The sequence below is a fragment of the Zosterops lateralis genome (assembly GCF_965231275.1).
Source record: "Zosterops lateralis genome assembly, chromosome: 9".
Lineage (NCBI taxonomy): Eukaryota > Metazoa > Chordata > Aves > Passeriformes > Zosteropidae > Zosterops > Zosterops lateralis.
This window is the reverse complement of record NC_139769.1, coordinates 28,645,514-28,671,675: the sequence shown is the minus strand read 5'-3', so window position 1 is coordinate 28,671,675 and position 26,162 is coordinate 28,645,514. Positions and strand designations below refer to the sequence as shown.

The window sequence follows — 26,162 nt, the reverse complement described above, 5'->3', positions numbered from 1 at the left end:
GGCTGTTCAAGGGAGGCTTTGTTATTCCCATGCCCTAAGCAGAGATGAATTTCACAGAGCCACATTTCACATCTGTCCTCACACGCCGCGGCGTCGGGAGCAGAGCACAGGAATAGACAGGAGACAAAATTCCAGCTGCATCCTGAAATAAATCCGAGTGCAGTTTCACTGCCTGCCTCTCAGCTGTCCCCTCGCTCCTGCCTGGCTCATTTCTCCCTCTGCCAAGGGCTGTGATGGACACGGCCCAGGGTGTGACCTTGTTCAGAGGAAAACCTTTCTCTGGGGGGACAGGAGGAAATGATGGGGAAATGGAGCTGAGCAGGAGGAAGATGCCCAGGAGGGTCCTCTTTTGGTGACACTGGCAAAAAGGAGCTCTCTGTCCTCTCTGCAGCACATCTTGGCATTGACACTGGGCTGGGGATGTTGATGGCTTGGCCACCAGTGTTATTACATGGCTTCTTGGCTTTATGGCAGCAGGACCAGGCAGCTCCAGGTCCATCCAGCCCAGGTACCGCAGGGGAACACCTCTGCCATCCTCTGTGCCCTCCTGCCTTTGCATGACAACACCCCACATTCCTCCCCTGCAGGACCCAGCCCCGGGCTCTGCATTCGGCTGTGAGCACAGGAGCTTTGCTTTGGCCTTCTGGAGGTCCCGATGACCCGCAGGGAAGCAGGAATTGCAAACACTAAAGCAGATCCCTCTGCCTAAGCCCCTGCTTTATATTCAAGCTGTCCTGACAGGCGTTTGTCAGGAACAGAGGATACAGTGTTCTCTGTCTGCAGCGTGTCTCCGTATGGCAGCACTGGCAAAACCAACCACTTATACTCAGGGCTGTGAAATTCAGCCTGGGAGGTCTGTCTAGCCCTCCTGACCTCCAATTTCCCAGCTAAAATCAGTTTTAGTTGTTGGGAGAAGAGCCAGACTCCCTCCCGGTGCTGCTGGAGCCTCTCCCCTTCCCCAGTCCTGTGGGATTGTCCCATCCTCCCCATGCCTGCAGTGCTGCACAGGCAGAGCCGCCCCCTTCACTGTGAGCCCAGAAAAGGGGCAGCAAATGGGGAGATAAACCTATTTCTTGGCCTGATTTCATCCAGGAGATGATTGTAGAACATCACTTAACCACTTTTCCTTCCCAGCCTGAAACCTGACCTGTCCTCATGGACTGTAATAACATCTCCGAGTTAATTCACTGGAGCTGTAGTCACTTGTGTGCCAAAATAGGCTGGAATTCTTTTCCCTTGGTGCAGAGCCTGGTCTGAGGGGCAGCTGAGAGCCCTGGGGAAACCGGGGCAGCAGCTCAGCCCCACCAAGAGCAGCCCTGACTAAAACCCCCTAAACTCCCACAAGCAGAGAAAAAAAAAAAAAAAAAAAAAAGAGAGAGAGAGAGAAAAAAAAAAAAAGGTTTCTGCAGGGGGAAGCTCTATGAAACACAATTAAAACATTCAGGCAGCAAATCCAGAAAATCGCCTTGTCCAGCAGTTCCCTGCAGCCTGTGCTTTGGCTGACCACCCAAAGGGGGTGGCAGAGGCAGAGGTTCTGAGGGGCAGCAGCTTTAGGGCCAGGGGTGACAGTGCCAAAGGCTTTTTCCCTGCGGGCTGCTGGGCTCTCCAGCTCCCAGAGAGGCTTTCCCGGCGGGATGCTCCCGGGCACAGGGCACAGGGAAAGGCAGCCGTGCTCAGAGCCGTCCCCCGGGTGTGTTCCGACGCCCACTGGCCTCTCCCAGACGGCGGGAATGGTGTCAAACACCAAATCGCTGTCGTTAGCACAGGCCGAGGAGCCCGCGGGAGGAGTCAGCGCCGGGAAAAAAGAGGCTCAGGCAAGGAGGGATGGGGACACTGTGACTCTGCTAATCCCATCTCTGGAGGTCTTCCAGCCCTCCGGCGCTGCTGCACTGCAAGAGCAGGATGGGAAGATGTCCTTCTTCCCAAACCAGCGCTGGGCAAAGCAGGGATTTGCCAACATTCATCACAAAAACGCCCCCAGGCAGCGAAGAGGAGCGTGTGGGCTTTTCCTGCCTTTCCCCTACACCTTTCCTGGCTCTTTGATCCATCTTCCACCCCTGAGTGATGCTGGGGACGAGGATGTCTGTCCTTGCAGACAGGTTAGGGTTTGGGTTTGAGTTAGGGGTTAGGGTTTGGGTTAGAGGTTTGAGATTAGGGGTTAGGGTTTGGGTTAGGGTGTAGGGTTGGGCGTTAGAGTTAGGTTTAGGGGTTATGCTTAGGGGTTAAGTGTTAGGGTTTGGGTTAGGGAATAGGGTTAGGGGTTGTGTTAGGGGTTACAGTTAGGGGTTAGGATTAAGGTTACTGTTTGGTGTTCGGGTCTGTGTTAGGGTTTCACTGTGCTCACAGTAAAGGGGATGGCTCTGCCTGTGCAGCCCTGCGGGCATGGGGGAGATGGGACAATGCTGTCCCACAGGATTTGGGAAGGGGACAGGCTCCAGCAATGCCGGGTTGGAGTCTGGCTCTTCTCCCAACAGCAAAAAATTATTTCAGCTGGGAAATCGGGGGTCAGAAGTGCTAGATAGACCTCCCATGCTGAATTTCAGAGCCCTGGGTTAAGTGGTTAATTTTGCCATCCTTCGCGGGGACCGGGGCAGCTCCGAGGGCTGCGGGTGACAGAGTGGCCGTGACCCCAGGCCGTGTCCTTGGGAGGGTGCAGGGAGCCCTGCCGGTCCCGCCGCCTCCCCAGTCACACTCTCGCTCTGCTGCAGGAGGCAGCTGCAGCTATTCCTGCCGGAGGTGTAAGACGAGCCTTTGCCAAGGGCCAGGGGAGGCTCTGCTAATTCACAGCTCCTTCGCACAGCTCGCGCTGGTTTCCTAATGCGCTCCTGGCTGTTAAGGAGGTGAGACTTGCTGATCCAGCACAATATCACATGCTGGAGGAAGAGGGGCTCAAGCTGGGACGCGTCTGGGCTGAGTAAATGGGGGCCAGTCTTTGATCAGTGAGGGGGAAAAAAAGCAAAACCAAACCCAACCAACCAATCAAAAAACCCACCAAACGAAGCTTGATTGCACCCCCCCGCGAAGTAAATTATCAATGAAATAAAGATATTTTCCAGCCACTGAAATAAAGATATTTTCGGGCCCTTCTCAACACTTCAGAGGCCATGGGAAGGGGCATCTTGGACTTGTGGCTCTGGCTTATGATCCTGCACACTGCAGGCCCAGAGATGCACATACCCTTCACTTGTCTAACCCTAAATAAAACCTATATTTGCCACAATGCCATAGGATTAAACTTTGCTGGGAAATATAACTTTAGATTTATTTTCTTTTCTGCTTTTCCTCTTTTGGAAGGGAAAGAAAAAATCAGCTCCTCACATCATCCATGATGGCTATGATTCTTTGGATCTGTGAAAATGAATCTGAAGATCACATCATCTATGGCAGAGTGCTCCATAAATTGACTGAGTCCCAGAGGAACGTGTGTGGGAGGCAGAGAGAGTCTGGCCTAGGCCTGGCTTTAAAAAGCAGCCCATCCTTGTCCCTGATCCCTCTCCCTTGCACCACTGGTACCTCTGCTGCAGTCTGAGTCTGCCCCTGGGTGTGTCACACCCATGCCAGGGTCCCTGTGGCAGCTCATCTGTGCACTGGGACCCTGCAGGGACACCCAGCTCAGCCCTGCAATGCCTTTGAGCTGGGCACAGAGAGGGATTTGGGATGATTTTGGCTGCAAATCACCTCTGCTGGATTTCCACCCACTCGCCCAGCCCTCCCAGCATCCAACTGCCCAATGCCAGGGACACCTGGAGAGCTTTGCTTTGGGGAGGGGGAGGTACCAGCTGGCAAAGGAGAGCAATTCATGCTTTTGGCATTCATTTAGAAGCCCAGAATTGTGTCACTTTGGGGTTATTTTTAATTATCTACACAGAAATAGCAAAGCAAAATGAACAGTGGGCTCTTTCCTGCTCGGTGGAGTTTCAGCAGGAGATGGGATTGTGAGACAAGACAAGCCAAGGGAGAGGGAGGGCTGAGACCAGCCCTGCTCATCCCCTTGCTCCCTGCTGCCTGCAAAGCCAGAGGTGACACAAAAGTGCTCCCAAAAACCTCCTGGGAGACAGCAAGTACCAGCTGGCTCTTCTGTGCACGGGTAGGGGGCAGTTTCCAGGGAATTCTGTGGGATTTCTGCCCACCAGACCCCCTGCTCCCCATGGCAAGCACAGCCAGTGCAGATGTGCAGGGCTGTACCAGAAGCAAGGCAGATCAGCCTCAGGAGACAGAAATAAATGAGAAGAACAAAAAATAGAGGTGCTGAGCCAGGCCAGGCTGTTCCAGCCCTTGGGGAGGACAATTCTTGCAAGCACTTCCCGCTCCCCTGGGGAACGCGGTGGTTCTGGAAGAGGAGTGGGGCTGTTTGGAGTTGTTTGGGGTTGTATGGAGCTGTATGGGGTTGTTCAGGGCTGTATGGGGTTGTGTGGGGTTGTTTGGGGCTGTATGGGGTTGTTTGGGGTTGTGTGGGGTCATTTGCTCACCTGTGGGAGTGAAAGGAATGAGGGATTTGTCTTTACAAACAAACTGTGGGTCTGCTGGTAAATAAAACTAGCACTGAGAGGTAAAAGAAACAACGGGAAGGATTCCACTGTTTGATGAATGGAACAAGAGGGATTTTTGTCTTTACAAACAAACTGTGGGTCTGCTGATGAATAAAGTTAGATACAGAGAGATGAAAAAAACAATGGGAAGGACCATAAATTTAATAGGAATTCCATTGATTCACACAAGGAAAAGAAAAAGGGGGGAGGTTATACATCTGAAGGGTCTTAGGGGAAGTCTGTACCTCTCAAGTACCTCAGACAATGGGGAAAGGGAGAGGGAAATGTGGCCAGGAAATCAGGATAAAAAGGAGGCTGCATCCTCTATAAATCTGAGAGACCCCCACGGGAAATGCCCATGACCTTGCCCTTTATTCAAATAAAGTTACAGGACGCCTCTGTCTCCTTTTTGGACATAAACCTCTGGTGTTTGTGGGTTAATTTTCCTGACAGGGGGATGCTCCCCGACGGGGGGATGCTCACCTGTGGGGGAATGCTCCTCACTGGGGGAATGCTGTCCCAGGGAAACACCGGTGCTGCCAGCCCACCAGCCGGCAGCTCCACGGCTCCCGGTGTGAGTACGCACCAGCCCCACTTCAGAGCCCACACACATCCTTGGTGAGCTCCTTAGTGCCACCAGAGGAAGGAAAGGGAAGGAAGGGGAAGGGAAGGAGGTGGATGAGAGCCACCCCGGCGTCTCCGATCCCAGCCATCAGCTGTGCCCCCCGAGGGAACAAACCCTGCCCCCTCATCCTTGAACAGATGGATTTTAAACACCTTGCTAGGATGGGGGGAAAGGAAGAGAAAAGGTTTCATTCTTTCAAGTTCCTGCCCCCTCCTCTTGTCCTTTGCAACCCTAAGGGACTTGGGTTTGGCTCCAGCAGCCTTGCAGCCAAGTTTCCCATGTTTTGCTGGAGGAGTGAGCAGGGTCACCACCAGATGTTTGACCAAAGGACCAGAGCCAGGCTTCCCTTGCAGGGATGCAAAATTGCTGACATAAAAAAAAAAAAAAAAAAAAAAAAAAAAAAATCTCCAAGAAACCTTTAGAAAGGAGCCCGTGCTTGCAGAGCTACAGACACCCCCGGTGCCATGGGCCTTCATTTGGCTTTGCAGGAGGGAAAGCAAGGTAGATACAGAGAGAAAAACAATCCAGACAGATCCAAAATAATCCAGTATGATGAGGCCTCTTCCCAGGAAGGTCTTTTCCCAGGAGAAAGAGCCAGGTTATGGGGTGATGATCTGCAGCTGTCCCAGGACAGGACTGTTTGTGTCCTCCAGGTCCCTGGACTATGCCAGACCATGCATGGCACTCACTGCAATGCTGGTACCAGGGGCTGGGATTGCTCCCACATCCCGGGAGCCTGCACAGCTCTGCTGGGACCAGGGCTCAGAAGGATCCTGAAGCACACAGGGCAAAGTGAAAGGAGCACACACAGACAGGTTTTTGGGCTCTGGTGGCCCAGACTCCAGCGGCTCCTCAAGGAGGAGCAGCCCCAGCACTTCTGGCAGCCGCACACCAGCAGCATCTGTTTCTGGGGTACTTTTGTTCCCAATTTATCCCCTGTCTCCTGGAGCTATTATAAGCAGGTACAATCTGCATTGCCATTGTTATTCAGATGATGTACAGATAATTTTAACCTTTCTGTTCCATTTGTCAAGGGGCTTTTTTTAGCCTCTGCGCCTGCCAGGCAGAGCTCTGGCTCTCCGACAGCCAAGGCTCCCCGTTTTGCAGCACCAGTTTCCCTTGCGAGGGTGAAGCTCTGCCTCTGCATTGCTCTGGGTGTCTTCTTCATGGCCCCAGATATTTTAAGGGGTTTGGGGGAATGTGGTAGAGGTGGTCAAGCACTCAAGTAGCTGCATTCACCACTCACCCTCATACGGGTTCCATGGGATGTCCATCAGAGACCTGCACACTCTTTCAGAGCTTTTGGAGCAGCTCATACTTAAAACAGTCACTTCAAGGGATGTTAATGCAGCATTTCTGGCCCACACATGAGGACATCCTCTCCTCAAACTGCATCCAGTAGCACTGCAAAGTCCTCAGCAATGAAGGTGGCATCAGCACCCTGCAGAGCCTTCCCCACAGTGAGGGCTGCAGATCACTTTTTTGGCTATAAAACGGGAACTTACTTCCCAGCCTGAAAAAATGCTGGGCTGTCACTGCATTCATCGCCTTGGGAAGTGCTCTCAAAGCTGGGCCATCTCCTGGAATTCTACACTTCCCACTGAAAACTTTTTATCACTTCATGAGCCAGAGAAGTGAAAACCAAATCTGTCAGCATTTGGGAAATAAAGGGAAATTTGCACAAAGGGAAGGGCAGGATAAAAACAGTTCCTCCTGCAGGTCATTTGGGCTTAGTCCTTGGTGGCACCACACTTGTGAAACACACAGGGTAAAACTCAGCTCAGGGTGGTCCAGACAGGGCAACTGCCTTCATCCTTCCCTGAGCGCTTCTTGGCACAGTACTGGGGAAGAAGGAGAGTGTTCTTGAAAAGCCATGAACCATCCCTGTCACCTGAGCTCAGTCTGAAGGCTGGCACAAGCTGCTGCCTCACCTCTGGCTGCTGGAGAAGTTTTCATGCTTCAAACAGTCCCACAAAAAAAAAAAAAAAAAAAAAAAAAAAAAGACGTGACTTTGGCATCTTTGCTTGACAACTCATCCACAAGCTTTGGACCAGGCAACAGCATCTGCATCCACCTGGCATCCCTGGAGAGCAGGCATGGAGGGGTGGCCAGGCTGTTTGGATGCCCCCAGGGCACGGATCCCGGTGGGTTTCCAAGCTCCATTTACAGGCTGGTGCTCCCTTGCATTCCTCCAGTGACACGATGTCACCGTGATGCCCTTGGCTTCCCCTGGCCAGTTTGCTGCAGTGCCACCATCAACAGCTCCTCAGGCTCCTGGCCCTGGCTCCCCCAGACTCCTGTAGCCCTCTGTCCCTGTGTCTGGAAGCAGCCAGGTCCGAGCCACAGCTCACCCAGGATATCTCAGATATCCTCTCTGCCCCTCTCCTCCACAGCCCCCTACCCTGCCTGGGGTTGCAGAACACCCCATCCCATGGGATGGCAGTGCCAGCACAGGCTGTGCTGTCCCCCTCCCTGCCACGGGGACCTTTTGCAGGGGTCCATGACATTACCCAGAGTCCCCACGGCCCCGCCAGCACAGGGTGGGGGTGCCAATGACACCGAGTCTGCAGGGGTTCTTTACAACAAGGTTTTATTTTTCTTTCCTTTTGACAAAAAACATTGAGGAGTTGTACATTGTTGGTGGTCAGCTCGGTTCCCCATTTGGGTCCAAACGAGCAGGTTATGTTACAACATCCCGCCCCAGAGCCTGGGGGATGAAGGCAGAGCGTCTCCCACCCACCCTCCCACAGTCCCAGGAAACACCAGCCCCATAACCGGTGGGCTCTGCCGTCCAAGGCCTCCTGGGGGGACAGGAGAATGGTGCTGGGACAGCCAGCCCGGAGGGGAGAGCGGCGCTGCCACTCCTCCTCACACACCCACCACAGCCCCCCCAGGAGATCTGCAGGGCCTGGAGCCCAGTCCCAGCACCGAACTGGGAGCCAGTTACATGCTACTGGTGAGCTCCTGCCTGGGCAGGGCGTGTCCTATGCAGGTAGAGGTTGAAATACATCCCCTCTCCCCATCGTGCCCCCCGAGGCCCAGCAGGGCCAGCAGCCACCGACGGCGAGTGACAGTGGCACAGTCCCGGTGTCCGGGAAGCTGAGGAAATGTCCAAAATTCCGCAGAGGACACGCTGTACAGCAGCAAAGCCGAGTCCAGCGCCTTGGAAAGCAAGGCACAGGCTGCAATGGTGCCTTGGGGCAGAGTCCTTCCCGCGGTTCTCCTGGGGATGTTTTTGGCTCCGGAGACGCGCGGTGGCGGTGCCGCCCTGTCCCCGCGGGTCCCGCCTGTCCCCACACCGCGGGAGCAGCGCCGCGGCCGCCTCAGGAGACGCAGGAGCGGGGCCATTTCGGACCCTTTTCCGGGTAAAAAGGGGCTCTGTTTTGTTCCACACAGTTTCTGTACGTGTGTTAAACACGGGGCTGGAAAGCTCAGGCCCCGTCCTGCGCCGCCGCTGCGGAGCATCACCGACACCCGCTCGCCGGCCCCGTGCCGGGGCTGAGGGAAGAAAAGCGCCCGAAAAGCTCGAAATCCGCATGAAACGTGCCCCCGCTCGGAGAGCATCGCTGCCTCCCTCCCACCCGCCAGGCACAGACACAAAAAGCCGCCTCCTCCCCTCCCCGCGGGCTCTTACTCAGAGCCCGGCGCATTGTCAGACACCTTTCCGCATTTAGAAGGAGACGATACCGACACCTATATTTAGAGCAGGTACGGCATCGCCTTCCCCGGCCCCCGGCAGCACCGCGTCCCCGGGCCCCGGCCCACGCCATCCCCCGCTGCCCGCCGGACCCGGCTCTCCCAAATCCCGCCAGAGGCTCCGCAAGCTCCAGGGTGAAGCCACAAACCGCTCACGCATGGCTGGAAGGGAACAGGTGATGCCCGCGTCCCCAAGCCACCACCGGGGGACCTTTCCCCACGGCCGCATGGGACACGGTCTGTCCCCAAGAGCCGAGACGGAGGATGCAGGGTCTGAGGCAAAGCCATGGAGAGGTCTGCCCGTGGAATTTTTGGATCCCTGGGCAGGTGGAAGTGTCTGTTTGGGAAGCAGCAGGGACAGCAGAGGTGCCCCCCCCCCCCCCCCCCCCCCAATCAGGGACCACGGGAGGCAGGAGGAGCCTCGGGCCCTGTAATGGGTGCACAGAGGGCACTCTGACCATTAGAAACAGGGCGTTTGGTCCATGCACGAGCCCTGGAACAGGAAGCCTTCAGAGCCACAGGGATTTGCTTCTCACAAAGCAGAGCTCCTTCGGGGGAGCTCACAAAGCGATCAGGGCAGGGGCTGATCTGCACATGCAGGAGCAGGGCACTTAGTGCATCTTTCTGTCAGGAGAAGACATGAGCTATCCAGGACCAAAGCAAGGCCTGGCCAGAGCTGCTGCTCAGCTGCACTGTAACAGCCCCAAGGGCCCAGACCACAACAACTGGCAGCAAAGCAAAGCCATGGGCAGGAGGAACGGCAGGGTGAGGGCTGTGCTGCCTTTACCTGCCCATCCCCACGTCCCATCCCCACACACGCCTGGTCCAAAGGCACTGAGCATCCCCCAGCCCACAGAGCAAGCTTTTCCCTGAGGCTCCCAGGGCACAGCACCCTCCCTCCAGCTCCCCAGGACCACGCTCAGGCTGGTGACAGACACAACTCACAGCAGAAACACACCACTAGTCACCAGGGTGAGCCACCCAGCACCATAGGCCACCAGCAGCACCTCCCCGGGCTGGCAGCACAGCCCTGCACCCACAGCATGGGTCGTGGAGAGCTGACAGCACATAATTACCAGATTAATTAATGATTAGCACTGGAAGGGGGCCCTGCTCTGCATTTTCAGTGTTTGCAGGAGGGCTGACCCACCCTGCTCCCCCCCCGGACAATGCTCCTTCCCAAAGTCCCCCCAACTCTTGGACACCCACCTGCTCCCCCAACAGGGTTGGCACACCCAGCCCCCCACAGCAGCCCCTCTCCAAAGGGGTGCCAGGCCCCAGGAGAGGCCAGAGGCCATGGCTGCAGGGGAAACTGAGGCAGGGCTGGTGCCAAAGCCGGATGCCTCTGCCCGGAGGACAGATCTTAAGGTACATCCTGCACTCACAACATCTTCACTCCCCTGCGGACATGGATAATCTTCTTTCCCTGGGAAAACAAGCAAAGAGGCCTCTGAGAGGTTTGCCATCACCCCCTTGGCACTGCTGCTGCCAAGCCAGCCATGCTCTCAGGGACAGCCCTATCCTCATCCCTTGGGTATCCCACTCCTGCAGGCACTGAGCTGCCCAAGGAGCCCTCGCCACAGCCATCTCTATCAGCGAAAATGCAATTCCCACTGCTGGAAACGCTTGGGAGAGGGAGCAAGGTGACAATCCCAATGCTCTGTACAGCAGCCCCCCGGGGAGGCTCAGTCCTGCCCCCACCAAAGCAGGGGTGCAGGCAGCAGGAGCCCCAGGGGGCTCCCCAGCATTGTCAGGTGATTAAAACAAATCTATGTATGTGTATATCTTTATATATACAGCATATAAATTATATATACACACACACCCCGTATATACACACACAGGCACACCTAGAGTTCTCCGTATATAAATAAATATATGTCAGTGGGAGACAGGATACATTTGGCAGCACTGAGCCCCCCCAGCCCCCAGCACAAACCAGTTTTGCCCCCTCTGGCAGCCAGAGCTGCTCTGGTCTGTCTGGGTGCACCCCACCATCGCACCTTGCCCCTTCTCCAGGCAGCTTGAGACCCTCAGGGAGGGAAATTCAAAGCCACAGCAGCACAAGCCCAAGCGACAGAGCCAAGGGGGTCCTTTGCATCCCTTTGCCGGGACTCTCCGGCCATAGGGAGCAAAAAACCACCGGGATGAGCCTTCCCGGGGACCCCTCTTGGGGCAGGAGCGGGGCTGTGGCCGGGGGGGCTGTCCCTTGTCCCCAGCACACGAGCCCGGCCGGGCTGCTCTGCCCCCATCAAATGCTTCTCTGTGCAGAAAAAAAAGTGATAGTAATAAATGAAAGTCGACAGATTTTAATTTTTTTTTGCACAAAGACTTTTTTTTTTCCTCGTTTCCTTTTTTTTTTTTTTTTTTAAATCCTTGGGTGGGGGTTTTTTGGGTTTGTTTTTTTTTTTTTTCCCTCCGTTCCGGTCGGTTTGGGATTTGTTTGTTTGTTTATATTGACTTTTTTTCCTCTTTCTCCCCCTGCGTTTGGTTTCGTTTTTTGTTGTTTTTTGTTTTTTTTTTTTAAAGTTTCATTCCCAGGCGTGGCGAAGAGCATGCATTGGAGAAGGGCGGGGCGAGGGGGCAGCCGAGGTGGGGTCGGGTGGCGGGTTTTGCGGGCGCGGGGGGTGGCAGCTTCTAGCACTTGTCGTCTTCCTCGGTGTCGCTGAGCACGTCGATGCTGGCCCCGCACATGACGCCCTGCGCCGCCCCCCGCCGCCGCCGCCGGTAGTGCCCGTTGGGCATCTGCCAGCTGTGCCGCAGCGGCGGCGCCGAGCCGATGGTGTTGGAGCGGCCCAGGCTGGTGGCCACGGCCGCCTCGAAGGTGAGCGTCTCCTCCTCACCGCAGTCTGAAGCGTGCGAGTCGTCGTGCAGCGCCAGGTAGGGCTCGGAGATGTAGCGCTGCGGCGTGGACTGCCGGCTCTGCTTCCCCGCCGGGGAGCTGGAAGACTCGGCCGGGCCGGCCGCGCTGGGATCCAGGGCGGAGGAGAGCAGCGGCGAGCCGCCCTCGCTCTCGTCGGCGGGAGGAGAGGCGTCCCCGGCGTGCCGCAGCATGGAGGCGTAGGACAGGAGGGGACGCGGCTTGGGCGGCACCGGCGGCAGCTGGCGGCGGCCCCGCCGGGGCGTGCTGGTGTCCGAGATGGAGGGGATGGAGCTTTCGCTCAGGGAGCCCATGCCCTGCAACGCACCGGGACACGCTGGGGAATGCGGGCAGCGCCACACACCCTCCCCACCCCCAGCAATCGCCTGCCTTAAAGGGTGATTCTGCCCCTCGTCTGCCCCGCTGACAGCAGAGCTCATCGTGGTCTGCAGCTGCCCCACAAAGGGAAGCACACGGGCAGGCGCTCATCTCTGCGGTGCCCAGTGACAGGACCCAAGGGGACAGCGTGAAGCTGTGTCAGGGGACATTTAGGTTGGATATTAGGGAAAAGTGCTTCACCCAGAGGAAAAGTGCTCCCCAGGGAAGTGGTCACAGCACCGAGACCAACAGAGCTCAAGATGCATTCGGACAATGTGCTCTTGGGCACATGGTGGGAATTCTTGGGGCTGAACTCTTGTTCAGGGACAAGGGTTGGACTCGATGATCCTTGTGCTCTGTTCCAACTCAGGATGTTCTATGATTCCGTGCTCTTGGTGGTCAAAACTAAAAAGCAGCCCCAAACCCTCTGTAGGAAGAGCTGACGGCTCACCGTCTGCTGCTCTCCATGGGTGGCACCTCCATGGGTGGCACCTCCATGGGTGGCTTCAAGCTCACCCAAGAACTGGCACCTCCAGGTTTGTGTAGGTGGGACACCTTGACCTTGGCAGCAAGAGGATCAGCATGGGATCCAACCCTGTCCTCAAACACTCTGCAGGGTGCCCAAGCAGCCCCAACCTGCTCAGCACAGGGGACACAGAGATGCCACCACCAGGAGACGAGACAGTTCGGAGCTCCCAAAACTGGGGCTCATCTTCCCTGGTTTTGGCAAGGAGCTTTTTCCATGCTTTATGCTTGGGAAGGGACCTGTGTCACCCACCTGCCTGCTAGGTGTCTGTGACCTGCCCTCGCTGGGTGACCGGGACTCGCGCCGCCGCTCTGGCGACTCCTCCTGTGCCTGGGGACTCCTCTCCTCGGAGTTGCAGCGGGAGATGTCCGGGGACAGCAGGTGCTTGCGCTCTTTGGATCGGCCCCGCTCCCTGCCCGAGCGGTGCCCCTCGGACCGGTGGCCTGCAGGACACTCACGTCAGCCCCCACCCTCTGCAGCCCCTCTGCAGCAGCAAGGAACACTCCCCTGGAGGGTTCCTGGGGGATATTTTGTGCTCACCCGAGTCAGCGTTGAGGCGCCGGGCAGACAGCTGGAGTGAGGAGTGGTAGCTGCGCCGGCGGGACTTGTAGGTGTTGTCGCTGCTGCGCTCCATGGAGAACTCATCCAGCCAGGAGCTGTTGGGCCGCTTGTCCCGGATGGTGGAGAACGATCTCCTCATGGAGCTGGTGTCTGTCACCACCTGCAAGCAACCCCGGCCAGCCGGGGACAGCGTTAGTGCCAGGCAGGGCTGGGTGTCAGGAATGACCAGTTGACCCCACCACGGGGATGGCCACCCTGTGGGATAAGGAAATTTGGGGTCAGGGGCAGCCAGCCTGAGAAAAGCCCCCCAGATAATCTGTGCACAAGTCAGAGGCAGGAGGAAAGCGGGGGTTCAGCCTTGGAGCTCGTGTGCTCCCCTTCCCCAGGCAGCTGGAGCTGTGCTGCACAAGCACAGGCAGTGGATCCAGGGGCTGGGGGGAGAGCAGCAGCACCTCCCGCTGTATGTGGGGACATGGGGGGTACTAGACCAGATTGCCCCCCAGGCTGCCTCCCCAGCATCCCTCCCCTCCAGGGTCAGGAGGAGAAATCATTGAAATGACTGTTGGCAGAGAGGGGGCCCCCAGTGCCCCTTGCTCTGTGTTCGTTTTTCCAGCTGCCACCACTTTTCCACACGCCTCCCTGCTTTTCCTTTATTCCCACATCCCTTTCCCCTGCACTCATTCCTTATCTCCCCACTCATGCTGTTGTTTTATCTTCCCTTTTCTTTTCTTTCTCCCTCCCATGCTTCTCCTTCCTACTTTCTCCCCTCATTACACCCTGTGTTTCCATATGCTATGGGGAAAACATCACCTCCTTCCATACTTCCTTTGCTTAATTCTAGCAGCTCTTTGCCACTGCAGCCTCAGGCTGCTCTTCATCTCCTCTCACCTTTCCTGCTCCCATCCCCGCCTTCTGGTCATCTCCTTTGCTGCTGAAAGCCCATGAGACACAACTTCCCTTTGTCTTCACACCCCCCACAAAGTGCCACACCAGGACCTGGTGCCTGCACCAAGGCGAGAAAGCAGACCCAGAGACTTCACAGCAACACCAAACCCCAGAAAACATCTGCATCTTGGGGGAGGCTGAGCACAGGACAGAACAACAGAGAGAAACCAGGCAGACAGATGAGGAGGTGAAATGTGGCCTGGGTTCCCCTGGACAGACAGAGAGGTGCATGTGTTGGGACAATGGGAAAGGACAGAGAAAAGGCATTTCATCACCTGTGGTCATCTGACAGCCGGGCTGGGGCTCCTCAAACCTCAGCCAGTGCCCAGGGCTGGAGGAAAGGAGGGGGCGTCCCACTGTGAGGAAAACCTGCTGCCTCCCAGCGTAGTCCTGAACCTCCCCCATGAGCCAGGAGATGGATCCCCCAGACTGCTCTCCGCTGCCAGTGTCCCCCTTGTAGGGCAACAGCAGCCCTCCTACTTGTGCAGCACCCAAAGAAGGGGGGAAGCTCCAATATCAGGGTGCTTGGGCTCAGCACAGAGAGAAGCCCCAGCAGGCTTTTATCTGGCAGGCTTTGATCAGACCCGGCAGCTGTGGGGGCTTTGCTTGGTTTTACCTGGGGATCCACAGTGAGACGAGGCATGGAGGAGGCCCTCCCAGAGACAGCGTGGTCCTGAGTGTCCACGGGAAGGTAGCTGCCACGGTTAGAGGGCTGCACTCTTTGAAACTCCCTAACCTCTGGCTCCTGGAAATAAACACACAGCCAAGCTCTTGGGATGGGCTTGGAACAGGGCAGCGTGCTGCTTCGGCCTTCTTGGCAAGGGACAGCCCTGCTTGCTCAGCCAGGGACAGGACTTAAGTTGGCCAAAACAAGGTGGTAAAACACTGGCACAGGTTGCCCAGAGAGGTGGTGGATTCTCCCTCCCTGGAAGTCTCCAAGGCCAGGTTGGATGGGGCTCTGAGCAGCCTGATCTGGTTGAAGATGTTCCTGCCCAAGGCAGGAGGGTTGGAACTAAATGAGCTTTAAAAGGTCTCTTCCAACCCGAACTATTTGATGATTTGATGAAAAACGGAGTCTAAGCCATTAGAATTCATCACATTGCCACTGAAAAATACTCTCCAGTTCACAGTCCCCAGGTGAGCCCTGATGTGGCCTGATGGCCAGCTGCCCTTGCACCTCTACAACAACAGTGGAAACCCTGCCTGGCTCTGGGAACACCCTGATTGCCCAGGGTTTAACTCCTTCTTTTGCCAGGAGGGCACAACTGGATGGGATTTTGTCTCTGACCCTGCTTCAAAAACTTCCTGGCCACACCCCTTTCAAAAGAGCACACACTGCCCATAGCACTTACACTCTATTGTTAATTCCTGTTTTTTAGGGGATGCTGTGGATGTTCGTGTTCATTCACGGTGTCGAGGAGATGGGCACAGAGTGACCCTGGAGGTCACTAAAAGGTGACTCTGTGGGGGCAGGAGGGGGTCTCACCTGCCAGCTCTCCACGTGGCTGGGGTGGCCCTGAGGCAGAGGACACCTGCCTGTGTCATACACAGGGTGACACAGAGCTACAGACCCTTGGGGACATGGACTGGGCTGGGGACAACACTGTGTCGGGTGGTGCAGGAATGCACACGCAGACATGGAGATATAGAGATGTGTGATATATATAGATGTGTGATATATATAAATAGGTGATATATATATATATATACACACACACACATAGACAGGCCAGCACGTGTGTGAGGCCAGAGAGAGCCACTCCTGCTGGAGACAGCTTGGCTGGGGGACTGGGGACACCACCACTGACAACAAAATGGACACGAATCCGAAAACATCAGATACCATCACTCAGCACGGGGTAACCCACTGACATGAGTGCTCAGTGGCAAAAATAGCCTGTGGAGAGAAGGATATTTTACTGCAGGACATTGGTCATGGCTCTCCCCCCAAAAGCACTTGTGCTGCCTGGCCCCACAGATCAGGGCAGGTCCAGGGATGGCTGCTCTATGTCCCCAGTGCCAGAGGCAAGAGGCAGAGCCCCAGCAGGACAAACATCCAGGGATATTTGTCCTGTTTTGGATCTGTGCATGACCCAGCAGCTGCCATCCCTGTGCTGTGCTGGCTCCCCACACCTCCCCGTGCCCACCATCATCCGTGTTGGGCCTGCAGAGGAGCAGTGCATGACTTTACCAGAGACTGGTGCTCCTGGTACTGCTCCTGGGCTGGATCCATGCACGCCAACTGGAAGATCTCCTGTGGCGAGAGCGGGCTCAACGAGGAAAACCCGCCTCGGCTGCTCCTGCAAACACAGTCCAGATTCAGGGAGGCCACGAGCCGGGGGCTGTCATCCCTGGGATCACCTCTCCATCACCTCAGAGCTGGGCACCCCCATGCCTGACCCCCCATGCTGTTGAGACCCCACGTTTGAGACAAGCATCATGTTCTCTGGAGAGCTGAAGTGGTGCCCCAAGGCAGGGAGGACACCAGTGTCCCGAGTCCTGCAACAGCAGTGGGACATCCCAGGAGCAGTGACAGAAACCCTCATCACCTCATTCCCACCAGCCAGGGTGCTGGAATCCACCTCTGACCCTGCACTGCTCAACAGCTCCTGGGGTCCAACTTCACCCCTAGGTGAAGAGTGCCAGGATGATCCTGCAGGAAGAGCACCCACATACCCCTGTCCATCCCCTTTTGCTACCTTGGCCACTGCTGGTGATGCTTACACACACCAGGTACCTGGAATCCTGCAAAAGCTTTGTGCCAGGAGATTTTTCCCTACTCCCAGCAGCAATTTAACCCTCTCTGCAGCCCAGGGCCAGCTCCAAGAAGGAAACAAGGGCTGCAGGAACAGAAAAGTGACAGGCAGTACTCACAGGCCCGAGAGGGTGTCCTGCTGGAGGTATGGCAGAGCCTTGGCGTTGGAGATGATTTCCTGGGGCAGAGAGGACGGCTCCATGCGCTGGAACATGGGGGCATTCTTCTGCATTGGAGAAAGGGAGAAACTGAGCCTGTAGGAAACGTAGATGAACATCCAGTGCTTCCCCAGCCAGGCTCCCACCATTCTGAAAGAGGACACTGTGTTCATGTCCCCCTCAGGGACTGAGGATGATCACAGACCCCAAACCCCAACCTGCACCACTGTTTTCATCCCAGCTGGCTGCATGTTTGGGTTGGGAGGTGGTGAGAGGCAGAGAGGGTGATCTGAACATGCCCATGCTGCCCTGGCTGAGCCTCACCTGCTCCTCCAGCTGCTGCCGCTGCTTCTTCGCCTTGCTCTGCTTGTAGTAATCCATGATCATCATGGCTGCATATATTTTCCCAACAGTCAGGTCAGAGGCTGGGTGCATGAGAGGGAACAAAATGGGGTCACTTGTGTTGTAAGAGAAGGCACCAGTGCGGGTCTTGCCCTGCTCTGGGATACCCTGGTGACCCTCAATCATGTCTCACCATTCCAAAGGAGAGAGTGCTGAGCACCTAGACACTCTCCAACAGAGATAAAATAGGTGAAGATGGCTTGAAATCATCATCCTAAGCCACCAACGCACATATCCTTGTCCTATCATCAGGTGTGCCCAGCCTCTCTCCCTGCTGTGCTCCAGAGAAGATGTACAGGAGACTGTGGCTTTGGCAGGAGTAGATCCCTGCAAGCTGGGGGGTTTTCCAGAGGGTCCCAAGCAGAACAAGGCAGAACAAGAACAAGGCAGAACAAACCCTTTGACCACTTCTCCCTGAGCTGGGGACGGATCTGGCCAGTCCCATATCCCCTTGGGAAGAAGTTGCTGTGAGGATAAGGGGGATTGGAAAGCCATGACAGCCCCCCCAGAGACTCACTTTTTGGCATGGGTACCAACAGGTCAAGCATCTTCTGGGACAGGTGAGGCCAAATGGTCAGGATCTCCTTTTGAAGCTCAGAGTCCAACTGCTGCCAATCTGCACCACCTTCAACAGCAGGGAGCAAAAATGGCCCAAACACATCAAACCCTGAGCACCAGGGTCTAACCAACCCCCCTTTCCCATCCTGAAGTGAGGTTCCATCTCAGCCTCCATCTCTCTGGGCTGGGAGGGCCATCTTGCATCAGCCAGCCTGGTCTCCTGTTCCCACAGGGAAACTTTCCTACCATCCCTTCCATATGTGCCTCCATCTCCCCATCCCCTGCCCTCCCACTCAAAGCTGCCACCTTCAAGCTTGCCTTGGGTCCGTCTCTGCAGCTCCAATCCCACTCCTGCCCACACACACCTGCTGCTGCCCCACTTTCTTTTTGCTGGTGAGCAGATCATGTGCTGGTGGAAGAGCAGCCCCGCTTGGCAAACCCTGAAATGCTCGGCGAGGCTGTGCACGGAGAGCAGAGCTCTCTGGACAGGGCTTTGCCTAGCTTAGGAAGCCCCAGGATCATCAGAAGCTGTCAAGGTGCCCCTTGAGAGTCACTAAGGCACAGGGCAATTTGGGTGAACTGTAGGAGATCCAGGTTCAAATCTCTGCTTTGTCTAGAGGGGCTTAAACCCACTGTTGTTGCCTGAGCACTGGGCTTTGGATGGTATCTTGCCCTGGGTTGGGTTTTCTTCCAATAGCTGAGCTGTTCCTAGGGGATGTTTTATTGAAAATGCCACGTTTCTGCAGGAAGTTTTTGATCTGATGAATCACAGCCTTTCCAGCAGCAACAACAAAGCAGGTTTTCCTGCTCTGAACATTTATCTTCCCTGAGAGAGGTTTCTTTTCCCCACAGCCTAAGGAAGAAGCCAAGCACATATTTTCATCCCAGGTTTGGCTTTTTACATGGGGAGGAAGGGGAATTCTCTCTCTCCCCTCCATTATACAGTGGACATCAAGCTGTCTCTTATCTCTAGAAACAGCTTCTGGTGAAGAATTCTCTACCTCTTCCCTAAAAGAAATAGATTAAAAAAAAAAAAAAAAAAAAAAAAAAAAAAAAAAAAAAGTGGCAGAAATTTGCCTTTTCAAGGTGCTTGCTCCCATCCATGTGCATCCAGGCTCCGGGCAGCCAATCCCAAATTAGCTGTGAGGTCCTCAGCCCAGCCAAAGAGAAAGGGACTTTTTGCAGGGTGATAGGACAAGGAAGAATGATTTTAAGCTGAGTGAGGGTAAGTTGAGATTGGATATTAGGAAAAAATTGAGAAGGCGGTGAGGCCCTGGAGCAGATTGCCCAGAGAAGCTGTGGATGCCCCATCCCTGGAAGTGTTCATGGCTGGATGGGTGATGGAAGAGGAGAGACCCATGGGAGAGGGGTGGAACAGGATGATCTTTAAGGCTCTTTCCAACACCAGCCATCCTGGGGTTCTACAGAAGGATGATGGCCACTCTGCAACCCTGCTGGCTGCATCCCCTCCCTGCCACAGCCTTTACCTTTGGCAATTTTGATGTCCAGGGCCGTGCGGATCAGGGCCATGAGGGTGGAGGTGAAGTGGACGGTCATGTCCTCGGCCACAGGCATGTTCATCAGCACCAGTCTCTGCGCAAGAGAGAGAAGAAAACAGCGGACGGAAAACAATATCGAAAAACACATTGACCAGGCTGGAGGAAAAGAAATTAAACATTAAACAAAAAAGGGGGGGAAAAGAAATAATCAAAATTAAAAAAAAAAGAAAATAAATAAAATAAAATAAAAAAATAAAAAGCAACAAAGAGTGTCAAAACAGCACAGCCAAAAAAGAAGGGCAAGGATCACCCCACCGGCCCCCCCCTCCCTGGCTCCTTCCACCCCAGGACACCGGCTCACTGCCTTCCAGGGCTCCTCCTGCACCCCCAGGAACGGCCCCTGAGCCCCCTTCCCCACGGCTGCCACAGCACCCCCTGGCACTTTTGGGAAGACACACCTGCTCCATCAGGGATGCGGGCATGGGGGATGTGCGGGAAGGGGAGACGGGCTCAGGTTTCCGTTCCCGGGTGGTTTGGCTTTCCAGCTCTCAACCCTTCCCGCCTGGGGCAGGGGAGAGGAGGGTCCCTAACCCTCAGGGACTTCAGATCGGCTGGATTCCTCTAGCATGCTACATCCTGGCACTCCCTTTTTGCGTCTTTCAGAGATGAAGTTTGCCAGCACATGCAGGGGGGGTCCAAATTATCCATGGGTGGGGAAGGGAAAGGAAGGAGAGGGTGGAAAAAGTGCAGAAGGAAAGAGAAAAGGGCAACCAAGGCAGGTTAGACACGCCATGCTCCTTCCCCACCCTGGGCAGGCGGGGTGCAAACCGAAGTGACCAGATCCACCTTTCCAGAGAGTATATTTTGCTTTGTGAATACCTTTCACCGTCCTTCCCCTGCTTTCAAGCCTCCCTTTTTCCCCTTGGAAAAGTGTGATGGTGGATGTGTGCTTGTATGAGCAAACACATGAGAGCCGGAGAGGCTGGAAGCATGTTTGGAGGTGTGCAGGAATCCCTTTGTGCTAGCCCTGCTAAAAAGGCCAAGAAAAACCCTAATTTCCTCCTGGACAACAGATCCTCCTGTAGCTCTGGGTCCTGTCCTGGCAGCTGCTGCCCTCAGAAATCCACGCAGCTCCCACAGCACATCCTCCATGGTTTCCCACACTCCTGATCCATGCCTACGCTGCCGGGACCTGACTGACAGCCACCCCTGTGGGTGGGACAACTCAGAGCTGCCTTTGGAAGGCCGCTGGCTTTGCCTTGCACAAGCCATCCCTGGGATAGCCCCCTGCTGATGGTCCTGGCTCCTCACACACACACCAGGCCTGCTCCTATGGGATTTGGGATGTGTCCCCACTGCCCACCTGCTTCCCATCTCCACGGGCTTCTGCACCGGCTGGGATCAGGATGGTTCCAAGCCCTTGGGGATGAACTCCCAAGGACACCTCACTCTCCTAACTGTGCTACAGTTGGGTTGCTCCTCACCTCCTCCATTCCTCCCACTTCCACAGTGCTGCTGATCCTGCCCCTCCTTTTCCCCTCGGAGCCAGCTGCGAGTGACCATGGCAGTGTCACGCGCGTGGGCGGCAGAGACCAGCCAGCGTGGCCAGGGCTCTGCTGGGCACAAGAGCCTACAAGGTCAAGACTGAGCCCACAGGATTTGGCTCCCCAGGAGTGAGCCAAACTCACACTGGACACCCCAACAAGTCCCCGTGTTCCCCGGTCCCACCTCCCACAGGTGCCCCGGCTCCTGCTCGGCTCTAACCCCCGGAGAAGGAAGGGTTGATCTACCTTATAGGCCACTTTGGAAGGACATCTCTTGCCGAGGCCTAGCGGTGGTGACATAAGAGTCAGCATTTCATACATCTCAGTGTAATGGATTCGGCCACTGCTCATGGAGGGGGGAAGGGGAGGGAGGGAGATGCAGAGAGAGGAGGCATTCCCGGAGAGCGGAAAAACGTACAAACGGAAAATAGTACAGGAAAAACAGGAGAGAAAAAAAAAAACAAAAAACAAAACAAAAAACAAACGGACAAACAGGAAAAGAACAGGAAACCCGTTAATCAAGGCAAATCATACATGAGAGACTGTCCTGATGTGGATTTATAGCACTGCTCACACAGACCCAGGAATGCTGGCAGAAAGCAACTCACCCCTCTCCTCTCTGCTGCTGGCCTCAAGCGCCTGTCTCACTACCAGCCTGGGACGACTCCTCTGGTATCAACCCCTCTACTAAAGCCCTCCAGCAGCCCCCACCTCGTCCCACAGGTTTCCAGGGCTGTGTGCGAGTGGTATAAATCAGATACACGGCACTCGAGCCATGGGTTATTTGAGATAAGGGTGGTTTGCACCACGGTGCTCTGTGGCCTCCGGAGCGTCTTCCCTCCCGGGGGGACCGCCTGGTATGGCTTGGCATGGCCACCTAACCCATAGCCAAAGGCTGTGTATCCCCAGCTCGTGGGGCTCTATGCAATTGGGAGGCAGCATCTTGCATAGAAGGCAGTGGGCCAGGGTCACTTGTCAAAGGAAGATGCCCAGTTGCTTCCGTCTGGCTCTGCGGATGGACCACTTTCCCACCATGCACCAGTGCAAAAGGCATGCTGAATTGGCTGGAAAAAAAAAACCGGGAGGAAAAGTTGGGCATGCCATGCTCCCGCCCTGGCTCTCTCCCACATGCGGCTGCAAGTTCCACCAGGTTGGAGTTTAAAGAGTCTCAGCAGAGGCAGCTGTTTGGGCCTTCCAACATTTGGGGTTCATTTGGTTTCCCACAGGAGCGAGTTAGGGCGGGACCCCCCTCCTCCCCTTGCTCTCCTCTGCTCCGTAAGGACCTGGCCTGGGATTGCTGAGCAAAGAATGCCACCAAAAACGGGCCACCCGGGGCTGCCCTCTGCCAGGCTGGGCTAGCTGGGCCGTGTCTCCCTCTCTCTGCACGTCCACATCTCCCAAGGATCCTGGGCTTGGTCACCTCTTCTTCCCCTGGTGCCAGCCTGCACTGCAAGGTTCAGGATGGTCAATGTGCCCAGGGCAACCTCGTGACATCAAAGGCATGGACCCTCACTGCTGGACACAGGCCCATCCCTGTGAGAGAGGGCACAGCCAAAAAATTAAGCATCCCCATGGGATCTTGGCTTCTTCCTTAGAATGTGCTCAGAGCAGCCTGGAAAGGGGATCTCCTCTCCTCAGGGTTTGGAAGCAGCCTCCTGGTCAAAAAGGCTCCTACAAAGATAAGCCCTGACATTTCAGATGTGAACAGAACTGGTGACAGGAGCTGTTTGGGGTGCAGGCGCAGAATGTGCTGGGCCAGTTGCACCCAAAAGATTGATAACAACACTGGAGAATGATAAGCAGGAAGATCAAGAGGAAATATCCAGGATATTGGCAGAACTGGATCTGCACCAGCTCAGGGTGAGATGACTAAAATTTTCATGCATGAATTCAGTGCAAAAAAGGAAGCAAGACAGCGATCTTCCATCCTTCCTGGCAGGGGGAATTTTGGGGAACCCAGCACAAAACAGGCACTGCCTTTCCTACTGAGATTCTCCACACAATAAAGGAGGAATGGAGTCCATGAAAGGAAGACTTTGCATCAGTGACCAAGATGGATCACATGAGAACTGCACACTTTGCTGCTCCTCAGAGCAGAGATCTTGGAGCTTTCTGAGCAGCACAGCTGTGCCCAGACACCACTTCCCTACAGAGCGAAGCACAGGCAGGCACGTGGAATGACATCCATGTGAGCAGGATGACTCCCAAGAGCTGGTCCAAGCACGGGCAGGTCTGGGATGGGGGATGTGACCCATCTATCCATGTCTGGACAGAGGTGTGACCCACAGCTACAGCACAGGGTGGCCTGTCAAACCACCAGGGATGAATGGCTTGGCCCAGAGAGAAGCCTGCGAATGGCAGAGGAGGAAATGTGGGAGGCAGGACATCTGTCCTGTGGTTAGGAGATAAGCACTGTGCCACACAGGCTGTTAGGAAGGGAGCACCAGGAGTGCTGTGGAAGGAGATTCAGGAAGAGGAGATGTCCACAGGGATATTATCTCTGGAGCATTCACCTGACAGGCAGGGCAGGCTCACTGAACTGAAAGGTGTGCAAGCTGACTTGGCATTTTGGGATCTGGCAAGATGCAACAACCACATGGATTTTCTTTTTTTCCATCATTTGGGAATTGTTCCAGGGCAATAGCAACCCCTGAAAATTTCATGTTCTTGAAATATCTTCTGCACGGAGAGGAGGAGACTGAGGTAACACAAGGTAGAGATGGGGATGGTCTCCCCCACATGACAACAGAAGCTGTTCTCAGTACTCCTTGCTTGAGTTTATCCACCTTCACTGCTCTGCCCATCCACAGTCATCCAATGGCTCTGAGACTCCCTCCTCCAAGGAAGCATTACAGGTATCCCTCTGAGCCCCAGATGATCCAGCTTAGGAGAGAGGAGCACTGCTGATAAGGGCTCACCACTCCTCCCAAAGGTGTCTTCTGCCTGCAGGGATCTGAGCAAATGTCCTCAGCCAAGCTTCCATCTTTTGACAGGGATGCAGCAGCAGAGAAGAGTGGAAAGAGCCCAAGGAGCCCTTCCTGGAACAGATGAGCCATCTGAGATTCTTGGAAGAAATCTCCTGTTCCTAAATAGATCTTCCTAAATGAGATGACCAATCATCTGGGCCTTGTCTTCTTTGTGCTTCTTTCCCTCTGGCAAAACAGTCCCCATGTCCAGCTGTGGAGGGTGACAGAGCTGTCCCAGGGCTGTCAGCTGGAAGAAAAGCCTTTCTGATGTTTCCAGAAGGATGTGGTGACTACACCAGGCTGCTGCAAGGAACCCTCCTCCTCCTCTGGAGGGGCAAGAACAAGGGCTGGGCTGTCTGAGTTCCCTTGTACACCCCGGGTGCCGTGAGGGAAGCAGAAGGAAGAGCCAGCTCTGTGATTCATCCATTTGTGCCATGGGCAGAGACAAAGGTGTCATGGCACTTCAGAGAATGAGGCAGGTGCAGGATTTTGCTCAACTGTCACCCCAAAATAAAATTTAAAAAACACCTTCAAGTCAGGGAGACACAAGGAGACCAAATCAGTGCCCTGGACTCATGGCCAGCAGCCAGGAACTGAGCTCAAGGGAGAGGAGCTGCCAAGCTCCAGAGGTGTGCCCTGGTGTCACCATCTCCCAGGCAGATCCAGCAAGCTGTGTGCAAGACTAATAAGAGTCCTGCTCCTCAGAGACATGGTTGTTTGTCCTCCAAAGTGCCACACTTGATGGCAGGGTTGTTGGGTACAGCACAGCGTCCCCCAGGGACACCCTGGGGTCACCCTGGCCTCCTCATCCTCCCCCAGCCCTCACTGCCCAAAACAAAGAGTGAAGTCCCCAGCGTCCTCCAGCCTTTGCTCCCTCCTTCCCTCCTGAGGAGCAAGCCCTCCCAAAAACCTTGCTGTCCCCTGTGAGGTGCTTTGAGAAGTCGGGCAGGGACAGTGGCACCTGGCCTGGCACCCCTCGGGGCTCTCTGCACCGCTGGAACCGGGGGCGGGGGGCTGGCTGGGGGGCACAATTTGTCAAAACCCACCCCAGGAGGCTCTAAGCCCCCCCTGGCCCCACTGATGCCTCCCCTGGAGGGGAACAGCTGCTGGCTCTGGGAGGCAGTGGACCTCTTTAAACTCGAAGGAAAGCAACGTCAGGGTTCCCTGGGGAGGCGCGGTGGCAGTGGAGCGGGGGAAGGAGGGGTGGATGGTGTGTCCCGTGGCCAGGTTGTGGCGGAGGACTGGGAGGCAAACCTTGCACGCCACCCTGTAGGGGCAGTTCTCTCCTAGGCCCAGAGGAGGCGAGATCACCCGTACTAATTTGTACATATCCTTATACGAGATCCTGCCGCTGCAAAGGAAGCACAGGTGGGTTAATAGGACACTGAGAGGGTGGAGGGGAGGATGGAGAGCTTAATTGGGGGGTGCTGGGGCCATCTGTGGGGCAAGACCCCCAGCAGAGCACAGCTCTTCTCCTTCTGGATCTGTCAGACCCAGGGAGGAGAAAGCTGTGAGCAGCAGCTACTGCCTTTTCCACTATGAGAGTTGGCTCGTATCTCCTCACACTGTCCCATCTTCACCAGTTTTGGTGGTGGGCACCATCCCACGACCCTTCCTCATCGTGCCCCTGACCCCTGCACCTGGTGGGAGAGGGCTGGGACTTCAGACAGGGTGAGCCTGCAGCTTGGTGGAGTTCTAACCTGTGGAGTTGTTGTGCCCCATCACATCACCAGAGCCCCTGTCCTCACACAGCCAGTTCTCTGAGACCCACGAGGTCCCAGAGAGACCGGCAGCTGAGCCACTTGTGCCTCCAAGATCTGGGGAACCTGAGACAGGGAGGGATAATGTGACCAGCTGCTGGCTGTGGCACCTGGGGCTCTCGAGTCCAGTCCTGTGCTCCGACCACCAGCCCAGCTCTGCCAAGGGTGCACATTATTAGAAGCAAACCTTCCCCAACACACACACACACCCCTTTCCTCCCACAGAAGCAGGTCTGCCCCGAGCCGGTGCAGCCATCCCAGGATACACCGTATCCTCCCGCACCACTGAAACAAGGAAGCAGCCGAGGCACGGAGCTGGCAGGAGGGGGTGCAGGATGCTGAGCTCCCCACTCTGCTCCAGTCCAGAGCCCTCCGGGAAGCGTGGGGTGGAAGTGCTGAG

General features: G+C 55.6%; 1 protein-coding gene across 1 annotated transcript in view; it reads right to left on the bottom strand.

The window, feature by feature from the left end:
• Positions 1 to 10,593: 10,593 nt before the first annotated feature.
• The window catches only part of CACNA1E (calcium voltage-gated channel subunit alpha1 E), a 91,393-nt gene continuing 75,824 nt past the window's right edge, over positions 10,594 to 26,162 (bottom strand). The window contains exons 39-48 of the mRNA XM_083867143.1: positions 25,257 to 25,353; positions 19,481 to 19,586; positions 17,953 to 18,060; positions 17,358 to 17,458; positions 16,995 to 17,101; positions 16,312 to 16,420; positions 14,737 to 14,865; positions 13,155 to 13,335; positions 12,867 to 13,057; positions 10,594 to 12,027 (exon numbers count right to left, since the gene is read on the bottom strand). Of these exons, the coding sequence (XP_083723269.1) occupies positions 11,488 to 12,027; positions 12,867 to 13,057; positions 13,155 to 13,335; positions 14,737 to 14,865; positions 16,312 to 16,420; positions 16,995 to 17,101; positions 17,358 to 17,458; positions 17,953 to 18,060; positions 19,481 to 19,586; positions 25,257 to 25,353 (1,669 nt within the window). The 3' untranslated portion in view covers positions 10,594 to 11,487. The remainder of the gene's footprint in view (positions 12,028 to 12,866; positions 13,058 to 13,154; positions 13,336 to 14,736; positions 14,866 to 16,311; positions 16,421 to 16,994; positions 17,102 to 17,357; positions 17,459 to 17,952; positions 18,061 to 19,480; positions 19,587 to 25,256; positions 25,354 to 26,162) is intronic.